The 24,907-nt window shown below is 36.4% G+C and overlaps 2 protein-coding genes and 1 long non-coding RNA gene across 5 annotated transcripts in view; 2 read left to right on the top strand and 1 right to left on the bottom strand.

Annotated features, from left to right (window-relative positions):
* LOC131804704 (uncharacterized) overlaps nucleotides 1-18,105 on the top strand; it is a 20,819-nt gene extending 2,714 nt beyond the window's left edge. Inside the window, exon 2 of the long non-coding RNA XR_009343231.1 lies at nucleotides 18,051-18,105. This is a non-coding gene — a long non-coding RNA (uncharacterized LOC131804704). The remainder of the gene's footprint in view (nucleotides 1-18,050) is intronic.
* LOC101896162 (solute carrier family 2, facilitated glucose transporter member 1) lies at nucleotides 2,147-24,878 on the bottom strand. Of its 2 annotated transcripts, none has more exons than XM_005179951.4 (8): nucleotides 24,653-24,878; nucleotides 13,531-13,635; nucleotides 13,308-13,468; nucleotides 9,830-10,424; nucleotides 9,693-9,765; nucleotides 8,024-8,163; nucleotides 7,842-7,944; nucleotides 2,147-2,698 (listed from the first exon to the last, which is right to left on the bottom strand). In XM_005179951.4, the coding sequence occupies exons 1-8, from the start codon at nucleotides 24,677-24,679 to the stop codon at nucleotides 2,445-2,447; spliced, it is 1,458 nt and encodes a 485-aa protein (XP_005180008.1). In that variant the 5' UTR covers nucleotides 24,680-24,878; the 3' UTR covers nucleotides 2,147-2,444. The 2 variants fall into 2 exon arrangements, with proteins under 2 accessions (XP_005180008.1, XP_005180007.1); XM_005179950.4 differs by lacking the exon at nucleotides 24,653-24,878 and adding an exon at nucleotides 17,517-18,065.
* On the top strand, nucleotides 20,763-24,907 carry LOC101896450 (sugar transporter SWEET1). Of its 2 annotated transcripts, none has more exons than XM_005179952.4 (6): nucleotides 20,763-20,975; nucleotides 21,063-21,330; nucleotides 21,402-21,479; nucleotides 23,680-23,906; nucleotides 23,974-24,149; nucleotides 24,208-24,907. In XM_005179952.4, the coding sequence occupies exons 2-6, from the start codon at nucleotides 21,251-21,253 to the stop codon at nucleotides 24,325-24,327; spliced, it is 681 nt and encodes a 226-aa protein (XP_005180009.1). In that variant the 5' UTR covers nucleotides 20,763-20,975; nucleotides 21,063-21,250; the 3' UTR covers nucleotides 24,328-24,907. The 2 variants fall into 2 exon arrangements, with proteins under 2 accessions (XP_005180009.1, XP_019891088.1); XM_020035529.2 differs by having other exon boundaries at nucleotides 21,045-21,330.

Here is a 24,907-nt window from a genome sequence, read left to right as displayed (position 1 = left end):
AATAATTTTAACAGTGGCTTAGAAATGACAGCAGTCTGAAATTGATTGCAGTTTTTTCATCTCACCCTGTATACCCCAGCGTTGACTTATGATTATTCACTCTGTTGACTCTTCCGAAGGTTCCGAAGCAGTTGGCCAATATTGACCAATTCGTATATGACCTAACACTGATATAAATATTACAACATGAAAAATTTGGACTATATTGACTACTACCTGTACTTTATATAAGATATGTCCAAAATTTTGGAAAATGTGGTAATATGCGTGAGGCAACAGATATAGCGGACCGAAGTATTCCATTTCCATACTTCATCTAATACAGATAAAAATATTGGTATGTGCAAAATTGGAAGGAAATCGAATATTTACATCCAATTTTATGCGAAATCATAAATTCCGATAAATTACATAATCTTATAAGATTTCCGGTTAAGAGAAATATTTAGATATAGCAAGTTGTAAAGAATCACCGACTTGTTTCGCAAGTTATGACAGATATTAATATTGGAAATTGTGACCCTTTGTGGGTGAGGTAAGAAGGGGTTGCCAAAAATGTTTGTATATAGGAAATATGAGGAGATGGATGGATGGATTTGGATGCTTATTTTGCCTATTTTGAGCGTTTTGATTTTTAAAAATCTTGAACCCTATGTGGGGTTGGTACCAGAAGAAATGGTCCGATCTGTAACATTTTTATAACAGATCTTGTGTTGATAGAAATATTGAGAAGTACCAAGTTTGGATGGAATCGGATGTTAATTTCGCGGTTTATGAACTTCATGGATACTCAAAATGTTGGACCTTTGTGGGGGAGCTACCAGAAGGAGTGGACCGATATATCCCATCTTCACACGAGACATTTGGTTAATAGTTAATAATTAAATATTGTGATGTGTGTAATTTGAAGAGAACGGGTTTCTTATTTCGGTTTTTAAGATCGTTTTTGCTATCCAAAACTTGGACCCTTTGTGGGGGAGGTACCAGAAGGAATGGTACGATCTCTACCATCTTTAAAACAGATTTTGTGTTGATAGAAATATTGAGATGTACCACGTCTGAATATAATCGGATGTTAATTTCGAGTTTTATGAGCTTCATGGATTTTCAACATCTTGACTCTTTGTGGGGGAGGTACCAGAAGGTGTGGACCGATATAGCCCATTTTCATAGCAGATCTTGTGTTAGTGGATAATAACGAGATGTGTGAAATATGAAGTGAACCGGATGCTTATTTCGGATTTTATGACCTTTTTGGTTATTCAAAACGTTGACCCTTTGTGGGGGAGGTACCAGAAGGAGTGGTCCGATCTCTATCATATTTATAAAAGATCTTGTGTTGATAGAAATATTGAGATGTATAAATTTTGAGCTTCGTGAATATTCAAAATGTTGATCTTTAGTGGGGGAGGTACCTGATGGAGTGGACCGATGTTGTCCATTTTCGCACCTGACCTAGCATTGAAGCAAAAATTATGATTTGCAATGTTGCAGTAAAATCGGCTTACACTTTCTCTTTCTGTGCAGTAAAATTTTTGAAAATATTTGGAGACGTACCAGAAGATGTGGACCGATACTGCCCATCTCTGAACTCGATCTATGTTTAATATTAATATTACGATGCACCAAGTTTGGACCAAATCGGATACTCCCTACGAGAGTTATCGTGCGCAGCAATTAGCCAGACGGAGGGACGGACATCGCCAGATCAACTCCAAATGTCTGAAACGGATTTGGTCCAAAAACCGTTATTTTGAAGAGGTACGTTTTGGCCGTATCAAATGATATGTACCCTCTCTAGCCATATGGCTGAAGGTATAAAAAATATAAAATTAAAACCACCTAAATTTTTTTATATAAATTATTTATTTGAAGACAAATTTAAGATACGTTTTACATTGTATGACAATTAGGATGTATCATTTATTTCTCATATACGTAATCGATGTAGAAATTTCGCTTAATAGAGAACTGTTGTGTAAATATAAAAAATAAATTATAAATAACATTGTACTATACATTAGATATAAAACAAAATAAATTTAATTAAGTTTACACCAAATTAAAAAAAATAAAAAAAACATGAACATGTTAGTTGAAGTTTATTTGATTTTTCTAATTATCACCATGTCTTTTTTAATAAAATTTATTAAGCCTAGATATAATGCACATTATGCGTTTTGTTTTTTTTTTACAAAATTTTATTTTTGCCAAATGTTGTTTTTTTTTTTCTTTTATTTATAATCTATTCCTTGAGATGTTTACACACATTTGTCAATGAACACGACAGTTGAATTATAGTGATATTGATAATTTGAACTAATTTGTATTAAATTTAGCTTAGCATGTGTTGTGTACTTTAAAGTTTAAATTTAAAAAACCCGGTATTGTCTCCTATCCACAAATATTTTAAAGTAAATTAAAATCTATCTATAGCTTAAAATTTATTTAACTTTCGACTTAAAACCTTTCGACACCAACGGTGCAACTTCGGACGGATCTCTGCCACGGGTTTCGGGCACATAGAATTTCGTTAGCACAAACAGCAGTGCACAGGTTACGGAGAATGGCAAGAACACAAATGCACCCCAGGCATTTTGCAGCGAAGGGAAAGCCATGCCAATGATAAAGTTACAGGCCCAAGACGATAAGCTACCCATGGACATGGCAACAGAACGAGGCGCCACTTCGAAAAGTTCTAAAAAAACAAGAAAAGAGAAAAAGAAATTATTAAAGCAAAAAATTTTTTTCAGGTTTATTTAAAATGCAATTAAGTACGACATTTCAGCATATGATGAAATTTGAAATTTATTGCTAACAAGTGTGGAATATTAAACCAAAAAAAAAAAAAGAACAGGAGTGACCATTAAAAACCTAAATGGCCGGATGAATATGCAATTACATTGGGAATATACGGCACAGTGGCCACCACAAAAAATGTAAAAAACGGCATATTTTAAACCCAACCTCAGTGTTGTCCCATCTCATATGAGAATAAATTCTTAGCGACATCTGTGTCCACATGTCAAGAGTCTTACTGTACATCAATTTGAACGGAAATGCACAAAATTGTAATGACCAATGAAAAGATGAGATGAATTAATTTCAAGGTAATTAAATATGGAATGTCAAATGAGAAATTCCGAAACGGTGGAATTTTTTTAGGTGGCTATTAGTTTTTTTTTAGGTGGCTTTTAGTTTTTTACCATCAATTTGAATCGAATGCAAATAAAAGTGGTTGCACCATTCTTGTCTTACATATTATATAAGTTTAGCAGGTCTGCTGACAAAAATTTGCCTAAGCTGCGTTCTACAGGTGCAACGGATGTTGGTGGGTTCCCAGGGAATGAGCATGATGAGCTCCGTCGTTCCTAGTATACTTATCCAAGAGTCAGCGAAACCGTTTGGTAAAGGAGTACAATAGGAAAGAGTAGCTACACCATTTGAAGTTTTGTAACATTGGAATCGATATGAGTAAACTGTGGGTAAGGATTAAATGACATCCTTGGACCACAGCCACGTTTAACGACGTTATAGTGACAGATCTGAAAAGGTGTGTGTAGCTTTAGATCTCTTCTCGGTGAGACGGTACCACCACAATTTACAATGGGTGATGTGACAAATATCATCTAAAACGCCATGCTATGTAAAACGTTGGGCCCGGACGTACGGACGTACCTGACAAAAGTCATCAGGTGACCACCTCATCCCCAAGCTTGAAAAAAGGCCCGGGTAGTCCCAGTACTAAAACCAGATAAGAATGACAGCATAGGCGATTTTGCTTTTGTCGCCGAAGACTCTTGGTCGTTAAGGTCTACCCAGTCTTAAAGGCAGTTATCAGTTACCAACAATCAACACGGGTTCCGTCCCCAGGATAGAACGACAACAGCATAACACGCCATATCCACGCACATCCTAGTCAAAGACTTAATCAGAACAAGTAATGCCAGTTGTCAATCCCAAAGCCCTTTTATACTGTCAATCAATCTCCGTACGAGTTTGAAACGTCAACCATACGTGTAGATGTTAGTCGTACGTGGAATAAGGAATAAGAAGTCCAGACCCCTAAAAATGAAACATGGAGTTTCCCAAGCAGGGATGATATTTCCTAAATTGTTTAGCCTCTACTTCTTCGAAATAAGGTCATTAAGATTGAACCATGCGGTTGATTGACGATCATGGCGTAGGATCGCCCGTGGATTACATATGTGTAAAGCTGAATACCTATGTTGCGAAGCTTGGTGCCTTTTTAAACGCGCGGATAAGGATACCTTGTTGACCTCTTATAAAGATATAGGTTAGTTGGAGCAACGCAATGGAAGATCTAGCCAAAATGCCGCCCTGAAATCTGCAACGGGATGCCTCCTCGCAACACCAGTGGACCATCTACACTAGGCACTTCAGCATAACTAAAGGCTTTCAATGCAGTACCTGCCTTGACGATATCCTCTAGATCAAGAAGCCTATCAGGCAGGTTTGAATAACGTTCATATTGAAACAGTCACCGTTGTAATTAACAACTATAGTATGAACGACATTCTTGGAGTCCATTCCAATTCATTGCAGCTGAAGGACGTCGGCTGACTTGGCAAACAGGTTAGTTTTCGACCAACTACGTTCACCATGGTGCAGTCGTCTAAATTCATATTAGACTTTATAATTGCCTTGCGTAAACTATCTAACTCATGGAGATCTTTGGTTACTGCTTATTAAGGTAGAAGAATTTTTAAACTTGTGGTTGGAACCAGACTTGCAGAAAGCAACACGCAAACATATAGTAGCGCTAGACAAAACAGTTTTTTTCGCTACAATCTTGCAGACCAATGTAGACCCACTACATCTCAGCGACGTCAAACTCGGATGCCTAATTTCGACAAAGACCACATAACAATCACCATAGTCTTGTATGATAGACACATTATGTGCCACACACTCAACGTTGTGGTTGAACTCTATTAACCTAACTCTATATCATGATTTTGTAATTGTCTACCATTGGCATCACCCTTCACGTTGCCACGTTGTATAATGAGGAGAACCCATATTATTAAGGGAATCCCCTTTCGTTACGATATTAAAATCCTACTGCACTTCACTATAAACAATCTGCAATCATCTATCTTCATCAGACGAAATTTAATTTACTTATTGCGTCTTGGTTTTTGGCTCACCAAAAAGTTCACACGCTTCACATGTCTTCATTTGGTCCAGTGGACATGTGATTCTCTTTTGTATCACGAGAATTAACAAACAGTCCGTCCTCTTTTTCAATTGGACTTTAAACACACACAATCTCGTGCACAATGACCCCAATTAATACAATCTAATAATAGATATCAAAAGCTATGAAAAGAATGTTCAATTTGGCCACAGCTTAAATGAAACGATCGTGTGACCTTAACCTTGAAACAATTTCCTTAAGTGAATCAAAGCAATTAGTATTGTGCGTTCGTTTGTTTTCCGACAACCTAAACGCCTCCATTGTTTCCCCCACAACAAATACATACGTATGTATCATATTTCGCTGAATGCATTGCGTTCAGCAACAACAACAACAATCAATTTCATTAAGAACACAATTGAAAACTGACACATAAATACGCTTGGTCAGTAGTAACACCCCAGTACCAGCGCCACAAAAGTAGGCAGACTGAGAAACCGACAGACACATGACTTCAAACAAAAAAAAAACCAAAACTGCAGACATGACAAAGAAAAGCACGTGAATGAATGAAATTAAATTTATGGACTTTGTATAAACAAATATAAAAGTTATTAATTGAATTGTGATGATGTCGTAGTGTGTTGCTATAATTTTTGTTTACATAGCATTGTTGTCGTTCGCGACGCCTCCATAAATGTGGCAAAACGAAAACTTGGTCTTCGAATGCAAACTTATTTAGCAATATAAATTTGTATCAGTCACAAAGAAATTAAACAGAAGGTGATTGGGTTAAATAAACAAATTGCATTAAAAGCAATTGCCACCCCTTAAAGAGGTCCGAAGAGATTTTTTTGTAATAAACTGTTGATTTTCCTGAGTAATAGATCAATTTCAATTGAAGGCAGCAGTGTACAACAGATGGCTTCTTTTATGACCTACATAATAAACAGTAATTTTTTATTTGAAAACTGGGAACAATGGAAAATCTTCAATCTGCAGGATACCACTAACATACTTATAAGATCTTATGTATATTTAAAATGTACAAAAGGATTTTTATCTATTTGCAAGATATTCTATTTTTCCTTTTTCCGGGACTTACAAAAAATATCCAAATTTATAATAACCAAAAATGCACTACAAATACAGGGTGAGATGAAAAAACAGCAACCAACTTTAGACTGCTGTCATTTCTAAGCCATTCGTCCGACAGCTGTTAAAATTATTCCAGTGACAGGTCATTATATTGTTTACAAGAGTACAAGCGTAGCATTTTGGTGAGAATTTTCCAGAAAAAAGTTATTCGTGATGGAATTCAAACGTGACAGTGTGATTTCTATATATTTGGCTGGAAAACCACAAGTGGCTATCGTTATAGCACTCGAGCATTTAAATGTGAATAAATCTTTTGTGTCTCGTACCATCGTTACCGTGATTCTGGTTGCGGAGCCGACGTCAAGGAAGTGGATAGAAGAAAACAGCAACATAAGCAGAAATGGTTCTAAAAGTAAAGAAGCGACTTGATCGAAACCAGCGTCGCATTATCCGAAAAATGGCTCGTGAGCTGAACACATCGCAATATTCCATTCGTCAAATATTGAAAAATTAGCTCGGGGTAAAGTCATTAAAATTCCAAAAAGTGCAAGAACTTACACAGCAGCAGAAAGAAAATAGACTCAAAAGAGCTAAAGAGTTACTTCGTTTGGCCGAAAGTGGTGAACTGTCGAATTTGGGTTTCTTCGATGAGAAAGCATTCGTTGTCCAGCAGTTTGTAAACAAACAAAATTATCGTGTTTATTTGCCAAAGAGGTCAGCTGAAAATGTTCACCTTCGGTTGGCCACCAAAACTCAAGCGCCGTCCATGGTGATGGTGTGGACCGCCAAAACAGCCGATGGCCACTCTCCGCTCGTATTAATCAACCGTGGCATCAGAATAAATGCCGAATACTATCGCGAACATATTCTGGAGGGTGTATTAAGGCCTTGGGCACGCAAACATTTTGGCCGCAAACCTTGGACATTCCACAAGGACTCAGCACCATCGCTCTCAGCACGTGCCACCCAATAATGGTTACAAAATGAGTTTCTTAGCTTCATTTCCAGTGCACAAGGGCCACCAAAATCTCCGGATACCAATCCGTTGGACTATTGTGTCTGGAGTATTTTGACAAGCAAAGTTGACACTAAAAAATACCAAAGTGTCGATCACCTCAAGCAAGCGCTTCGCCGGGAATGGGCCAAAATTCCGCAAAGCAACATTCGGGCGGTTTCATTGTCGGTTTGGAAGCCATAATTCGTGCCAAAGATGACCAATTTGAACCAATCTAAACTTATTCTAAAATTTGAAGCTATTTCCGACATTTTTTGCTTTCTTTCGATAAAATTAAAAAAAAAATGTAAAATTATGGCGTTTGACTTTGTTGTAGTTTCTTTTATCTCACCCTGTACATGAAATATTGTCTTGCCTGAATGAAATATTGCATTCATCAAAAGAATACTATTTGTTTAGACAGGTAGTAACAAATCTAAAGAGAAATAGCTTGAAAATCAAAGGAATACCAAAGTCATTGAAAAAAAAACCGAAATGATAAGTTTATGGCAAAATAATTTAGCTTTGCTATTCGTTGCCTTATAAACATTTACAATTACATATCAGCTATTGTACGTTATAACTTACCAGTGCCAATAAAATATGGTATCGGGCCCAAGCCAAATTGATAGAAGAATATATAGCCCATAATGCAGACAATACAAACTATGGGGAACCAACTTGCCGCTTCCTATAAATAGACAGTCAAACAAATCAATAGACAGCAATTAAATTCAAAATCAATAAATCGCAAGTTGAAGTTCACTCACAATGTAATAAAGAACAAAGGCAATGGCGAATAGGAAAGCGGCACAAATCGAACTAGAGAACATCATTAGTGGACGGCGATTAACACGGGCCATTAGCACGGGTCCCAAGAATGAGGTGGCTAAATTAAGGCAACCAGCACCTGAAAAGGAAAATAGAAGAAAAAACAATAAGAATTAATTTTAAAGATTAAAGATGATTGACCCAATAGAAATAATTTGACTTAAGAATGTTTTCCGAACACTATTATCGGTCTTTCAAAACCAGACCCATGTGAAATATGTGATCATCTGTGAGAACTGTTGATCATCATTATGAAGACTTGCATATCGCTATAAGACATGTTGACCCTCGAAAAAAACGTCTCCTTTATTAAAGAGCACTTATTAATCTTTTACAAGAAATTATGTCGGTGTTGCAAATCAGTTTTATCAGAAAATGTTTATCTACTAAAATACAAGGAAGAGCTATGAGTCTTCTTCTACCCATTGGCCAATTGAATTATTGTGAGAAGGTCATAAGGTCCTACATGGACACTTTTTGGGCTTCTAGCAGACCTAATCGTCTTCAGACAGAAAATATGCTTGTCTTCTCCAAAAGTTTTATATTATCTACTAAAATAACTGTAAATCGTTTCGAAAAATTCTTTAAGTCTCCTCGTTCTTCCAGTACGGCAGCATAGTCATATTCATTTATTGAGTACCTGCTTGGCTTTTACCATGAGAATCATCGAAACCGTCGTATTGTGGATAAAACTTGCCACCCAAGTGTATCAGAAAAAACTTACACGATCTAGAGAGGGAGTTCCAACATTTTGAGAGAGTCTCTAGTTCAAGAAATTAGAACTGAGAACCCGATTAACAAAAATTAACACATACATGTGTTGCTGACACAACAACGTGTCTTCCAAGAACGTGTCTATCCAAGAACTCCTATTGGAACCATTTGTTCTTCTTAAAAACAATAGAGGCTTCAATAAAAAATTTCGGGATTCCTTCCTTATTCCTTCACCCAATACCAATTATAGTATTATTAAGTAGTTTTCTTACAAATATCTTCCATATCTTAACAACAGAGACCTAAAGAACAAATTTCGGGTTTCCAGCCTTATTCCTTCACCCAATACCAATCATAGTATTATTAAGTAGTTTTCTTACAAATATAGGGCACATTTCCAAAACCACTTCCACATCTTAACCACAGACACCAACAAAGACCTAAATAACGAATTTCGGGATTGCAGCCTAATTCCTTCACCCAATACCAAATTTAGTATCATATAGTATTTTTTGTACAAATATAGAACACGTTTGCAAAATGACCTCCATATCTTAACCTCAGACACAAACAGAGAAATATATAACAAATTTCATGATTCCAGCCATAATACTTCACCCAATACCAAATTTAGTATTATTTAGTAGTTTACGTACATATATAGGACGCTTTTCCTCTATATTTTAACTTCTGACAACATCAGAGGCCTAAATAAAAAAATTCCGGATTCCTGCCTTATTCCTTTACCCAATAATAGACTTAAATAGAGACATCTATTGATTATTAGAATATTAATATTTTAAAATCCATTTGTATTCCTTTTGTGAGAAGACATTTTAATCTTGTTTACAGTATATAAAAGTCATCTAATATAAAAAATTCTCAAATTCTTACCCAAATTAGCCCATTCTGCATCAGTTGTAGAAAGACCAGCTTTTTCAAATATTGATACAGAATAATAAAATATCTAAAAAAGCACAAAACAGATTAATACCCACCATAAATGAAATACAATTTAATTTCCCTCTTACCGCATTAATACCCGACAACTGTTGACCACCCTGGAAACAGCAGACAATAATCAAAGGCAACAGTAGGGCAGGATCCTTTAAAACAGAACCAAAACTTCTTGTCTGTACCTTGGCGTTGGCCTCAATTTCCATTTCTTCAATTTCATGATTAATCATATCAACAGCATCTGCACCCCTCAAACGGGTCAATTCACGTCGTGCACCCTCACGGTCACCTTTGACTATATACAAATATTTAGGGCTTTCCGGGAACATATACGACGGCAAATAGCATATGCATATGATGACAATATAAAAACTCATTGCATAATGCCACAGCTCGGCAGTGCCAAAAACATCACGCAAACTAAAGACTTGACCCACTACCACGCCACCAGTTACACCCACAGCACAAAAGACACCCAAAGTACCAACCCAGGCCAAGGGAGCAATTTCCGTTAGGTACATTGGTAAGGCGGCTGTTGTCAAGCCGGAAGCCAAACCAACCAGTAGGCGACCCAATATCAGCATTTCCACCGAGTTTGCCATGCGACAAAAGAAGAACATGATGGCGCCAATGGCAAATAGAAAACCGCTGATAAGAAAGCATCCCTTTCTGTAACAAAAAAAAAAAATCAAATAAAGACAATTATAATTAAACAATTCCGAAATTAATTAGACTGCCTGGAAAAATTCCAGTTTACGTAAAAATTCATTGGTAATCATGTTTACATTGCTGATATATGAAGGTGATAAGGGTACACGCTGCTAATCTGTATTATATGGTTCTAGATCATCAAACGATTAAATTCATATGCAAATAAAGAATGTGTTTTTCGCTTGCAGTAAAGTGCAGCACAAGCAACAACTTATTGCGAATTTTGCTTTATTTTATAAATATTATTATTTTTTTGACGTCAGTCGGAAGAAATGCTTTGTTTAGAAAAAGTAAACAATGCAATTCCTAATAAAGCCTATAATAAGAATGCTGTTGACAAAGTTCCATTTACAAAACAGAGGTCATCACAAAGCAACGTATTTACTTTGATCGCTTCGGGTATATATTAAAAGCCGACTATTGGCATTAGAAATCTTATTTCCTGCAATATAGTTTTTGCTATGCGCTCCTCTCCAAAACCAAATGAAATAGGGAAACCTTTATATTGTTTATAAAATGACTTCAGAATTGCTGCATTAGCTCAGCCATTCGCTTTTTCACTTTTTTAGGATTTATTATTCGAATTCGTTAAATTCTGGTGCAGATGTTATCTCCGGAAGGGTTTAATTTATATTTTTATAGAATTTCCCGCCTCTATACGGCATAGATTAGTGGTGCCGAGAAAGATTACTTCTTGACCTCGTTCAGTGCGTTTCGCAAAAATTTATTTCAGAGATTTACAACAGAGCATCATTGACAGCATGGATCAATCAACATGAGAAAAAGTAAATTCTCACCCTAAGTCCGCTTAGTCCCTTTTGTCCTTACTGTAGCAGTAAGATATGTAAGGTGTTTAAATTCTGCTAATGAAGTTCTACTTCAACATCCAGTTTTAAGAAATCGTCAACTCTAATAGGCTGTAGCCAATGATCTTCTGGAGTGAGTTGGGTAAAGAGATGTAGAGTGGTGTGGGTATTCGCCCCCAATACAAATTGAGACGACTGCACAATCCAAGGAAGTTGAGCCAAAACTGTCCTTGTGTGTCTACTGACGTTCTGAAATGGAACGGCATTCATATTGGAAGGGGGTTGACTTCGAAGACGGCATTCATATTGTTGTGATGACTACATCGGTCTCTACATCCCTCTTATATCGTTGGACCTGCCTTTTTGGATCATGCAGGTCCTTATTGACACGTCTGTGTGGGAAAGTTTTATACACCATAAAATGGTTTGGATGACTCGCGCGTTAACACACAATCAGGTACTGCAATGAAAGCATATGATTATACTGATGTAAGGGAAGAACCTTCGTCTCTCCATTTAAATAGCCCACTGGAGCCATGAGGCTGTACTCAGTTGACGTCCTCAGTTTGGCAATCTGGTAGGTCAAAGTACTTATCCATTAGATTGCAATAACTTGTTTTCGCAGCCCACATTGGAACGGCGTATCTAAACACAGACCGGTATATCGCTTTATAAGATTTTAAATTTATCGGAGATACCTGTGCATTGCACGGACGTCTTGATCATACTGTCCAATGTGACCCCCAGCTTTTTATTGAGTAGTTAGTGTCCTCTACCTGCACATGAATTATATTCTCATCGCAGTTATTGTGGTAATGGCTTTGTTCGTTGATTTAGTGATGGATATTTGTATATTCCTCGCGTGGAAGGAGGCAGCAGTAACCATCGGGATAGGTGTTCAATCTGACAAATATGACATCGACGAGAGGACCCGACGCCATGTTCCTTAGTGAATTCCGAAAAGGTAAACAATTCCGGAGATATCATCCGAACTTGGGGAACTCTCTGTTTCACTCTACCAACGATTATCCAACCATTCGTCAAGAAGATGATACCAATACTATTGTTCTAGAGCCTGGCTATTCTGGCTTATATACGTTGTACTGTGCTGCTGACAGAAACCATGTTGATCATCGGCAACAGGATAGTTTCTTCTAATGTGGAGAAGTAAAGCCTATAGAATCGTTGCTATTGCCGACAAAAGTTTAATCGGCCTGAATGACTTGCCTTTGCTGGCATCTTTGCCTGGCTTCAGCTGCGGGACCAACCGGTCCATTTTCCCACTTCGAGGCGAATTAAAGGGGTCAAGCGAACCTCTTCGTATCAGACACCTTTACGTCATCGAACATGAATGTGGCCCTTTTAACCTCCTTCTCAGGGTTCGACAGTGATTTAACTGTTACCCACAGTTTATTCATGCCATTTCTAATGTTACAACACTTCTAATGGTCTATTCATAAGTTTTCTCTTGTGCTCCTGTACCAACTTCCCTATCCCCTATCAATTCAATGACTCTGAGATTGATAGGTTTGGAACTTCGAAGTCATCACGCCATTCACTAGTTCCGCTGTTTAGAAATGTGTTCTTCTCGGATAATCATTTCTCCTACGCGAATATCAAAATGGTTGGGCAGTTCCATGAACTAAGGTTGGTGAACTCTCTGCATTCTGAACATTGACCTTTCCCATGGTTAAGAAAATTGCGGTATTCAGAGGTTATAAAAGCGTTTTTAATGGGGGGTAAACATTTTTCAAGTGCCAAGATAATTTGTCTAACCAAATCAACAAAGAATATCTCTTATCTCCTGATAAGAGCATCAAACTGGCGGCAAATTGATTGAAAAATGTGGTTGGCAGTTTTTTAAAGAACTGGATTCAGGTGGACCTTTACAAAAATACTATAACAGAACATTTGATTTCCAGCTAAGATGAACCATCTTTTCTTCTCTACACTATTCTCATATCAAATGTGTATGTTTTTGAAAATATCTTCCATATCTTAAAATCTGAAATTCAATGAAAACATATTTCCTTACCTTCCAAATTTATTGGCAGCCCATGCACCGCCCAAGGAACCCACAGCACCGCCAACTAAAAATATCGAAACAATGGAGGCCCACAATAAATCTAAACCAGATGGTGTGATATTGGCATCATAACGTTCCAAAAGACTTTGAGCACACCAAGCTTTAACATACTGTGGAAAATGGAAAGGAAATTAGAAATATATAAAACCACACACAAAAAAAAAGAACTCACACTTGCAGGACTATTGATAACACCAATACAATAACCGACGGGCACCGCTGAGCCGAATGTTGCCGCATAACCAACCAATGTTAAGAGTTTACCCCAACGTGGTTTCTGTAAAAAAAAACAATAATAATTATTATTATTGAATCGGACAGCAGATCACAAAAGTCACGTTTTGAGTGACGTACACAAACATATATTCCTACGTGATTGCTATAATGTGGTATTTAATTTCTTGTAGACTTTAAATGTTATCAGCAATAAAGCCTCCTTTAATGATATTTTTGGCAATTATAATAAATCAAAAACCATGGCAGACATTCGGATTAATATAGAATTTTTATTATTGACCCAATTTACTTTGTATCATCCAATAAAGATTTCAAGTTGACAACATGGGCTCACAGGAAAAAAACGTGCCGTTTTATTGTATGAAATAGTATTAGGGTCAGGCGGGGGCCATCTAAACGAAATCCGTAATATTTTATGTAATTAGAAGACATGGTACTTAATAAATTAAAATTTTAGTGGATCATAAAATACGCTAAATTTAAAATAATGTATATATTTTTTTGTTTTCTTTTAATTCAAGTTTATTCATCTATATAATTGTAATAAAATTGTTGAAAAATATATAATGGTGCAAGATCATATGATATCGAGCCAATTTATATACATTTTTATTACAAAAAAAATGACAACAATAGAACTCAAACTCCAATGCCCTCATTTAAAATCACATTGACGATAAATGCTATGCATATCCATACCAAAACAACGCCAACAGAATATGAGTAATCAATGTATTTTATTTCATTCATTGTTATCTAATTCAGCACCCAGCAATACCTTAAATGATAATGAACTTTTATACAGACTATGTACAAATATCGGTTCGTGGGATTATAAATATACCCCCTATCATTTGCAATATAGATTTTATAGGAGTTGAAACAAAAATTTAGTTCACTCAAAATGCATTTTTACTTATTCAATCTTTTTGAAAATATGGCGCAAAGAGATCTTGAAATGTCAACCACATGCCACCATTGTGTAAAGAAAACATTTTTATATACAAGTACCTGAATTTGAATGTTGTCCCCTGTTTAAACTACAAATACCAGTAATACTGTTTGGATAATGCTGTTAAACGTTTCAAAAAATAAAGTGGGTGAGGCCGTTACATGGGGGCCATACCAAAACGGTAACCTATATAGGCACTTTTATACTTTAAGGCTTGTCATCTACCAAATCTTCTTAAGTATCAAATTTGAAACAATTTCATGGGTAAATGTGACTAGGATTATCAAAATACCGAATATCTGTGGTATAGTTAAATGTACCACCGAAACTAGAACCCACTCTGAACTACAAATACCAATTTTTAGACAAATCCGTGGAAAAATGTGCAAAAATCATCAAAATGTTGAATATCGGGGGTACCATTATATGGGTGCTATAAAAAAACGTAGACCTATGCACACAATGTTTCTCCACTGGAGCTAGAATCTATTATGAACTACAAATACCTAAATACCGAATATCGGTATTGGTACCAAATCCATGTGCCATATTTTGAAGCTCTACTTGAAATAATGTGGGCTGTATCGTGATTTCAACAGACAGATGTCTGCCTGCAAGGTCGATTAAGAATTTGATGTTGATTATGAATATATATGATTTAGGGATGTTACAAACGGAATGACAAGGTAGAGGGCATAACTATAGGACCGTTTTTCCTTTGGCTAAACTATACACTAGCCCAAAATATCAACTTACAGCTGACTTAAAATTTGAGCCTATACCTTCAAAATATCGGATTATGGTTAAGACGTTTTGAGGTTTTAGCTTCAGCTTCACGGGAATCAGAAGTTTATCATAGGTAGCCTTTTTTGATTGACGGTGACAGCATCACCAATCGGTAGATCAATAGACTGGGAACCACATCGAAGTAATTCATTATCCATTTTATGCCCCACTGGGTTGCTTTGTTCTGGGACCAAACAGATTTTAATGAATTTACAAATTCCTTCTTCTTGCCTTATATATCTTGGGATCTTTTTTATTAAGATATGTGCGTTTTATTGTTTTACAAACTAGCTGATGAAGAAGGTTCTGCAGCCGGTTTTAAACTTCCTACTCAATTTCCATCATAATGCGGATAGTTTCACCTACCCTTCAGTGCGTTTCTCACTGTCCCGCTTCGCCTCCAGTACAGTTTCACGGGAATTAGCAGCTGCTTCATTCAGAGATCTTTAATTCCTTATGTTTATCAAGGAATCCTTTTGTTGGTGTGGTTTGATAGTCTCACCAATCGGTAGATCAATGGACTGGGAACCACCTCGAGCTAATTCATCATCCATTTTATGCCCCACTGGGTTGCTTTGTTCTCTACATTTTCCATAGAAGGCTTCTTGGCTTATAGATCTTTTGGATCTTGGGATCTTTTTCATTAAGATATGTGCGTTTACAAACTAGCTGATAAAGAAGGTTCTGCAGCCGGTTTTAAGTTTCCTACTCAATTTCCATCATAATGCGAATCACGATGTGTAGTTTCACCTACACTTCAGTGCGTTTCTCACTGTACTGTTTCGCCTCCATTGAAGCATGCGAGACAAACTCAGAGCACCATATTAATTGAAATTCAATTTTAAGGGATGCGTCCAAAAATAATTTCGCCACAACATATTAAAAACTAAAACAATTTCTCAAGTTTCCCTGGCAAAGTTAGGGGGACTATTATAAACCATAAATATAACTATAAAGCCCCTAAAGAAAACACTGATCTTTACCGAAAGTTTATCAGCAATAATGCGCATTACCAATATAATCTACACCAATGGATAAGCGTTAATAAAATAAAAACCTTATTATTTCGAATATAAATATAGTTAATATGGCTTGAAGTCCAGGACAATTTGAAATATTCGCATTTTCGCTGATACTGTCGCATGAAAATTGTCAGTTATGGAAGATACTTTTATAGAAAGGCTTGCTCTGAAAGTACCAATATTGGCTAAAATCCTGCTTCGTGGAATGTCAACAATTTATTTGTCTGCAAGCCCAAGTACTGCGGCTAGTGATGTCCTGATGCCCCTTCTCCTAATACTTAATTTATTGAAGATAACATTGACTTTTTCAGATTATTTATACATGCTTTAGAGTATGGTTCCTACAATTTTGAATAATTTATCCCTCGGCTGCATATTCAGTTCCTCATACAGTAGGTTTCAAGGTATTTGTACCAAGATTCTAGGAAAGTGTAGCCGGCCTTTAGTCGGACTAGGGATTTTCTCCTCTAGGTATGTCTAATACGGGCTACGCTAATACAAAACAAAAAAAAAACACACAAGCGCAAACATATTTGGAAAGGTTGAGGTGATGGTACACAACCAGCTTGACATCATGGCTAGGCGTATTAATTTTAAAATATAAGAGGAAACGACGACAGGATTCGAGTGGGGCTCTGGCATCCCTTTATGATATGTCACAAAATATATCATACGAAGACTTTGAGCTGCTTATGTACCCACACCTTTTGAGAGTAAGCTATATTATATTATAATTATGTGACCACTTGTATTTCCATATTTCCATTAGCTTTCTAATGATACCAATATCAATATCAGTTTAATAGATCTGGCTCTAACCCTGGTCTTAGACCTACCTTTCGAGTACAAATGCCTACCTCTGGACAAAATCTTAAAAAAGTCTTTACTATAGTAGATTTAAACCGGAATGAGTACCACCCTAATACTCACTGTGAAAGGTAAACAATTAACTGTTCGCGCTTTTTTTGCAAATATATGTGGACTTTTAACTTGTCTAGTGGCTAGGGTAGGTAGGCGGGAACTACAAACATGCCATGTTAGTACACATGTAAGCCAGCCACCAACATTCATTGCAAGTTCATGACAGGAAAAAAAGAAACAGGTTTTCACTACATTTTTTTACACACAACGAACTCGCCGATGGTGGGAATGCAAACCTACCTCCAAATTTGTAACTTTACTCGTCGAAGGAATGTCCCGGTTGCTTCGATGGTCATTTCGGACAGTTATTTCAATTTTTTCTCCTTTCGGATACAATTGATGAGACTCTTCGTTGTGGTGGCTATTGTGATCCATAGTTGTTGGGGTTTTTGTTTTTATATTCTTTTTCTTGTGTTTTATAAACAGAATATAGAAATCTGTTGCGTGGATGTATGTGTGCTTTTCGGCGTTTTTACTTTGTTGTGTTGTAAGGCAAGCAAGTATATGTATGTATGTACCAAACGAAGGAACGCAAAAACACAAGGAGAAAATATTTCACGTGTATTTATTTTTTTTTTTTCTGGAAGACAAAACGAGACACACGGACCAACGAACAGCTGTTTTCTGCCCTCGGCCGTTTTTCTCTTCACTGAGTAAAGGTGTTTTTTCACTTAATAAAATATTTTGTTTTACACTTTGTCATAATTATGTACATAGTTTATGCAAAATTTGTATTTCTTTATATATTTATCATATTTATGATTCTTTTTATAGATTTGAGAGGAAAACCGAGAACGCACACTGAACTCGCGAACAGACAGTACGAAAATGGATTGCAAGCAAAGCAATTACATATTTAGACTTTCTTTGACGTTCATTTGTATTTTTGTGCTGCCAACGCCGTTGAACAGCTGTTCTGCGCTGCTGCTGCTTCTGTTCGGCAGCGATAAAAACTTTCTTAGAGCTTGCAAGTACAGTGGTTTAGTAATTTAATTTTTTAATATAAGGTTTTTTATGAATTACAAGAAAAAATTGTATTTATTTTTATATAAATAAATAATTGCTAACATATAAAATATACTGAATGTTGGTTTTTTGTTTCAAAAAAATTAGCAGCAAAACATTTAACCAATATGAGTGACAACTTCCTTTTAAGTGCAGCATACTTTAAGGCATTCGACTATGTAGAGCACGTTGAAATTAAATGAAAAATGCATTTTGTCATTCCGTTTGTAACTCCTCGAAATAATCATGTCAGACCCAACAAAGTATATTTATTCTTGATCAGCATAAAATTCTGAGTCGATTTAGCGATGCCCGTCGATCTGTCTGTTGTAATCACACTATCTTTCGAACGAATTGAGATAGAAGGCTAACATGTGTGTTTTGCCAGTAGGGAGGTTATGAACTTAATAGGGTAATATCAATATTCGGTATTTTGATGATTTAAGCGACATTATAGACCGAAATTGTTTCAAATTTCTGATTGGAAGATCTTATGGACTAGGCGTGAACCCATCAAAGACAGAGCTCGCCCTCTTCACGAAGATAAGAAAATGTCCTTAATTTATACCACTGATGCTAGATGGAGTTACGTTAAATCTTTCATCAAAGTCCAAATACCTTGGCACTATCCTCGACCGCCAGCTAAGTTGATCGCACTCTATTCTTGTAAGAACTCCATAGGTAAAAGCTGGAGCCTCAAACCACACATCATCAAATGGGTGTATGAGTCAATTGTTCGCCCCATACTATCCCATGGAGCTCTAGTCTGGTGGCATTCCCTGAAGAAGTCTATTTACTTACGACCGCATTCTTACTAATAACGGGTGCCTTCAGGAGCACACCTCAAGAAGCACTGGACACCTTACAGTGCTTAAGTCTACTAAGCAGACACGTAGAGGAACAGGCAATCAGGTGTGCTCTTCGACTCAGAGAACTAAACGAACCAATTTGGACATTCTGCGATTTTAAGTCGTATAAGGAATTTGGGAGTGGAAGCCAACGCAAGTGACTATATTTCACCACGGTTGAGCTTTGACCCACCTGACATACACATACCTAACAGGGACGCCTGGGCTCGTAACAACCCACCTTTCCGCGGCATAGCAGTTTGTACCGATTGTTCAAAGATGGAATGTGGAACGGGAGCTGGTGACTTCTGTGATACCCTTAATGTTCGTGAATCCTACAAGCTTAGAAACGACTGTAGCGTATTCCAGGCGGAAATCTTTGCGGTCAAAAAAGCCACAGACCTGCTGGTCACGAGGAATAGTGAGGTTAGCGGTCCGGTGACTATATACGTCGATAGTCAGGCGGCACTGAAGGCCTTAAATTCGTACACCATTAAGTCTAGGGTTGTTTTGACCTGCAGAAAAGCCTTGGGAAAACACTGGGTTGTCCATCAAGCTCTGTTGGGTTCCTGGTCATTATAATATTCCAGGCAATGAGATTATAGACGAATTGGCCAGGCTAGGATCCGAATTAACTACCATTGAAGTAAACAACTCGGTTAAATCACCATTGTGCCATTTCCTACCGGTTATTTATAGACACAATTCTGAGAGAATCCAACAAAAATGGCTGCACGAAAGGGGTTGTACCAGCCCAAAAGAATCTGGCCCATACTCTCGGAGAAGAGAATAAAATCGCTACTGTCATTGTCGAAACTTGATTTAAAAATTGTGGTAGGTATCATCACAGGTCAGGGCAATGACCTCGAAATGGGATAGCGATGACATTGACTAGTGTAGGATCTGCCAGGATAAAAAAATTGAGACAGTCGAACACTTGCTCTGCCACTGTCCAGCACTCATTAACGTGAGACACAGGTTGGTGGGGGAGCTATTGTCACATGATCTGTCTTCTTTTTCTAACACTGACCCTACAGTAATTCTTCAATTGGCCAGAAGACTCAAGTGGCTAAAGATGACACGGCAACTTTTTTAGCCGTAGATCACACTCTATAATTCTATCTTCACTCTCTTCCATCACCCTTTCCTTTCTTTTATTATTCTTTCTAGGGTGAACACAATAGACTAGTAGGTCTCCGAGTGGCGGCAATCGCGCGTCCTTTAACCTAACCTAACATACATAAAATTTATGCTTTGTTCCAGTACCTGCAAGAATCTACAAGTTTTGCAATTTTCTTTTCTTTACAAAATATGCCAAATATTCAACTTTCCCACTATGGTAAAATGTTTTGTACGTCCGTATCATCCAAATACGCCAGGTCCATATTTTAGAATTTACCAAATAAAGCCGTTGTAAAAATTGATTTTTTTTAATTCAATAAATTGAATAATTTTAATTACAAAAATTAAACTTTTTTATATCATTTTTTTTGCAAATTCAAAATTTTCAAATTCCCGAGGTATTTAGGTACATTTATATAAATACATGTATTTAACTTGTGTGGTGAAATATGTCGACTGAGTACGTCGAATTATGGGTAACGCTGTGATAGTTGAGTTCAAAGGGTTACAATTGCCGATTTGTCTCCTTTGTTAATTTTGCTATGGCGTATTGAGTATAAAAACCCACACTACGGCAACTCTACGAGTAAAAGATGACTTTATCGATTACCAATGGAAAATCGACATTTTGCGCTACGTCAATAAACAAAAGAGAAACCAGCAAAAACAACATCCAATTTGACAAATCAACAGAAAACAATTTGTAGTTTGTGTGTTTTGATTGGTGAGTGCCAAGATAAAATGTTTTTTTTCTTTTTAAACAACTATATCTGAAATCAATTTCTGATAAAAGAAACAAACGTCGTTTCAGGGAAAGAGGCAGCAATAAAACTATAAAGAGATTTAAATTGATAATAAAAAACCAAAAAGAAAACACTTCAACAAAATATGATATTTGAAAGATCTCAAACGCCAAATCGAAAATAGTGGAATCAAGCTGTAAGGAAAGTGTAAAAATATATTGGAAAATTTGGCGCCACCTAATAAGAGGACGAGAACATGAAGAGTGTGGAAAATTTCATTGCACTCTTGGAGACTACAGCTGTTGTGACCACGGTTCTGCAGTATTTGTCCGGAGCGTAAGTGATTTGAATAAATTAAATTGTTAATCAATGAAATTATTAATGATTTTTATGTTTTTTTCCGTTAGGGTCATCTGCCGTAAATATATTAGCAAGAAAAGTACTGGAGATTCGTCAGGATTTCCATTTATATGCGGTTTTTTGTCGTAAGTGGATTATGTTATGATGTTGTGTTTATCAATGAACTTCCTACCCAATTATCGTATGACATGGCCCATGCATGTGTGTGCCAACGTAAGCAAACGTTCAATCAATAACAACTAACTATTGCCATCACTTTGTAGGCGAATAGTGCAAATAGTATTTATATTGACTTAAGCGTAGTTCAAAGGTTTTGAGAAATGGGGTCGGAACTGTTGGCACTAATAGGGGATAGTGAGTTGGTGATATAGGAATCAGTATTATTAAAATCTGAATGAAAAACTATGATATTTGAAGTCTTCGATACAGATTTTAAATTATTTCATAATACCAATGCATTATAATTTAACAAATAACCATCAACTCGATGAGACGAAGTACTTCCCGTACGCCATAGTATAGCCATATACGGTATAGAGAGGGGGTCCAACGCTATAAGAAACGACCTCTAGATCAAGAACCTCATGAGGCTGGTCGTATTACCATTCATACTGAATCAGTCACACATGCCATCAACAACTACAGTAGGAATGCCGTCCTCGAAGCCCACCCCACATCCCCTACTAAACCTTTCGATATCACCATCCACCGCGTCTCTGCTCAAACTACCAAACAGAGGAATCAATGATCCTTTTGAGAATGGTGGAAATAGTACTCATAGCCTAAAAGCGATGTCCCTCTAGCCAATTCAAATTTTTATGCTTCCATTTCCGCCTTCAAAATGGTTATTTATACCCTCAACCATATGGCCACAGAGGATATATATCATTTGATACGGCCAAAACGTGTCTCATCGAAATAAAGGCTTTAGACTCTAGGTCTCTTAAGACCAAATCCATTTCACGACATTTGGAGTCGATTTAGCGATGTCCGTCCGTTCGCCCATCCGTCTGCCTGGCTGGTGCGTACGATAACTCTCGATGGTAGTATCCGATTTGCTCCAAACATGGTACATCGTAATATTAGATCGAATTCGGAAAAGGTCGAAATTTTCAAAAAATTCTTGCACAGAAAGAGAATGGATAATCCAATTTGACTCCAACTTTGCAAATCCTTATATTTGCATCAGTGCTAGGTCAGGTGCGAAAATGGACAATATCGGTCCACTCCATCAAGCACCTCCCCCACAAAGGGTCAAAACTTTGAATAATTATAACTCTTATAAAATGTGATGTAAGAGTCCGATTGTCTTTAAATTACGCACATCACAATATTTTTAATAACCCAATGTCTGATGTGAAGAGGAAACATATCAATCCACTCCTTCTGGTACCTTCCCCACAAAGGGTCAAGGTTTAGGATAACCAAAACGATCATAAAATCCGAAATAAACATGCCATTCTCTTCATACTTTACACATCCTTTTACTTCTACTAACACTAAATCTGATGTGAAGATGGGATATATCGGACCTCTCCTTTGAATACCTTCCCCACAAAGGGTATGGAATATCTAAAACGCCCCCAAAAATGCGAAAAATGCATCAGATGCTCTATAAGTTTCGCACATCCCGATATATTAACCATTATAAGATAGAGTGTGAAAATGGGATAAAGCGGTCCTCTCTTTTTGGCACCTTCCCCACAAATAGTCAAATTTTTGAATAGTTATAGCTCTCAATACATGGGGAATATTTAAACGATTTTCTTCAAATCTTGTATATTACAATATCTTTACCAAGAGGAGATCTTATTTGAATATAAAATTTATGGCCCACTCCCGCTGGTACCTTCCCCAGTTTTTAGCATTATGAATAATTATAACGCTAATACATGCGTAATAAATCAGTGATTTTCTTCAAAAATCGTGTACTTGGGGTGTGTTGACCCACACTTTCTGGTGAATTCCAAAGAAAGTTAAGCATTTTCAAAAAGTATATGCACATTATCCAAAGCTGCCACCTACAATGATTATATCAGACTAAGGTCATAAGCGAAATGGACAATATTGTTCTACTCCATCGGTAATAATCAAAAATTTGACAAAATATATTTGAATAAACGGGTAAAGACATCACCTTTTATATAAATCTGTCGGCAAAACCAACTGATACTCTTTAGCTTGTTTTTATTTATGTTTTACACACTTTGCGTAGGTTTTACCACGACATGGGTTTGATATCGAGTTGTAACATCATCGATTATCCTATTTCGAATTTAAAATACATCAAAGATCTAATATTCTTTTAAATATGTAATGTTGCAGATGTAGCTATTGGGTCCTCTATGGCATGCTAAGCAATGAACACAGTGTGGTATTGGTCAATTGTATTGGTGTGACACTGTTTTTGATCTATACCTTAATCTATTATGTTTTCACTGTAAATAAAAATGCCTATGTCAAAATGTTCCTCTTTGTGCTGACCGCATTGTGTGGCATTGCCTTTTACATAAATACGATACCAGAGACGGAGCAGGCTCAAAATTTTATGGGTAAGTAAAACAGACCTATTTCATATTTCAAAAATATTGATTTGATTTATTTTTCTCATTAAAACAGGCATTGTTTGTTGTATTATTACGGTAACCTTCTTTGCTGCCCCCTTAACAAATCTGCTACATGTGATACGAGTTAAAAACTCGGAAAGTATGCCTTTCCCCTTGATAATTATGTCATTTTTAGTATCGGTGCAGTGGCTAATCTATGGTGTCATCATTTCCGATACTTTTATTCAGGTGAGTTGTGATAATATTTTTTCAAATTTCTAAATTTTATAATACATTTCTTCCCTAGTTACCCAATTTCTTGGGCTGCATTCTGTCCCTAATGCAATTGGGCCTATTTGTGTGTTATCCTCCCAAAAGTTTTGCTGGACAAGGCTATAAATTGGTGGATCAATCTGTGGTATTTTAAAGAAAACAACTAACTAATGAATTTTGGTCAGTAATAGAGACTAGCTGAAGAAAAAAAATCAACCAGAAATTCAAGACTTAATGCTTTAATATATACATATGTATTTATATAAATATTTAAAAAAAAAATATGCGAGTAAAAAACCGTTTTAAATGTTAATACTTGTGTATGTTTGCTAATTAAAATCATAACGCTATTGTACAATTGAAAAGAAAAAACAGGCCAAATTAAACTATTTTTAAAAAAACGCTGCCCCTGAATGGACTTCTCTTTGTATAATATATTTATTGCTGAAAAAATCAAACATATTCAATTCACTACTCACCTTATCTTCAGCAGAAATAACAGTCATATTATGGTCACAAAACCAACGAGATTATCCACTTGAAACAATTAGTAATTTATTTCGTTTTTTTTAATAGATATATGTTTTTTTCTTCCTTACTATTTCTCCATTAAGTATAACATACACTTGCTTTTCGTCCGCTACCAACAAACTGTTTAAGTATACGAATAATATTATATTGACTTCTTTGAGAAATGATTTAATAAAAAAAAACCAACAAACTAAAATCGAAAA

The sequence above is a fragment of the Musca domestica genome, unplaced genomic scaffold (genome assembly GCF_030504385.1).
Source record: "Musca domestica strain aabys unplaced genomic scaffold, Musca_domestica.polishedcontigs.V.1.1 48, whole genome shotgun sequence".
NCBI lineage: Eukaryota > Metazoa > Arthropoda > Insecta > Diptera > Muscidae > Musca > Musca domestica.
This window is presented reverse-complemented; position numbering and strand designations above follow the sequence as displayed.

Excerpts from the sequence above, each read along its gene's own strand:
- LOC101896162 (XM_005179950.4), bottom strand. The coding sequence starts at position 17,651 with ATGGATCACAATAGCCACCACAACGAAGAGTCTCATCAATTGTATCCG. Across the intron at positions 13,636-17,516 it reads GTAAAGTTACAAATTTGGAG|AAACCACGTTGGGGTAAACT; the intron begins GTAGGTTTGCAT and ends TTTTTTTTACAG. Across the intron at positions 7,945-8,023 it reads CCTTTGTTCTTTATTACATT|GAAGCGGCAAGTTGGTTCCC; the intron begins GTGAGTGAACTT and ends GTCTATTTATAG.
- LOC101896450 (XM_005179952.4), top strand. The coding sequence starts at position 21,251 with ATGAAGAGTGTGGAAAATTTCATTGCACTCTTGGAGACTACAGCTGTT. Across the intron at positions 21,480-23,679 it reads TTTATATGCGGTTTTTTGTC|ATGTAGCTATTGGGTCCTCT; the intron begins GTAAGTGGATTA and ends GTAATGTTGCAG. Across the intron at positions 24,150-24,207 it reads TTTCCGATACTTTTATTCAG|TTACCCAATTTCTTGGGCTG; the intron begins GTGAGTTGTGAT and ends TTTCTTCCCTAG.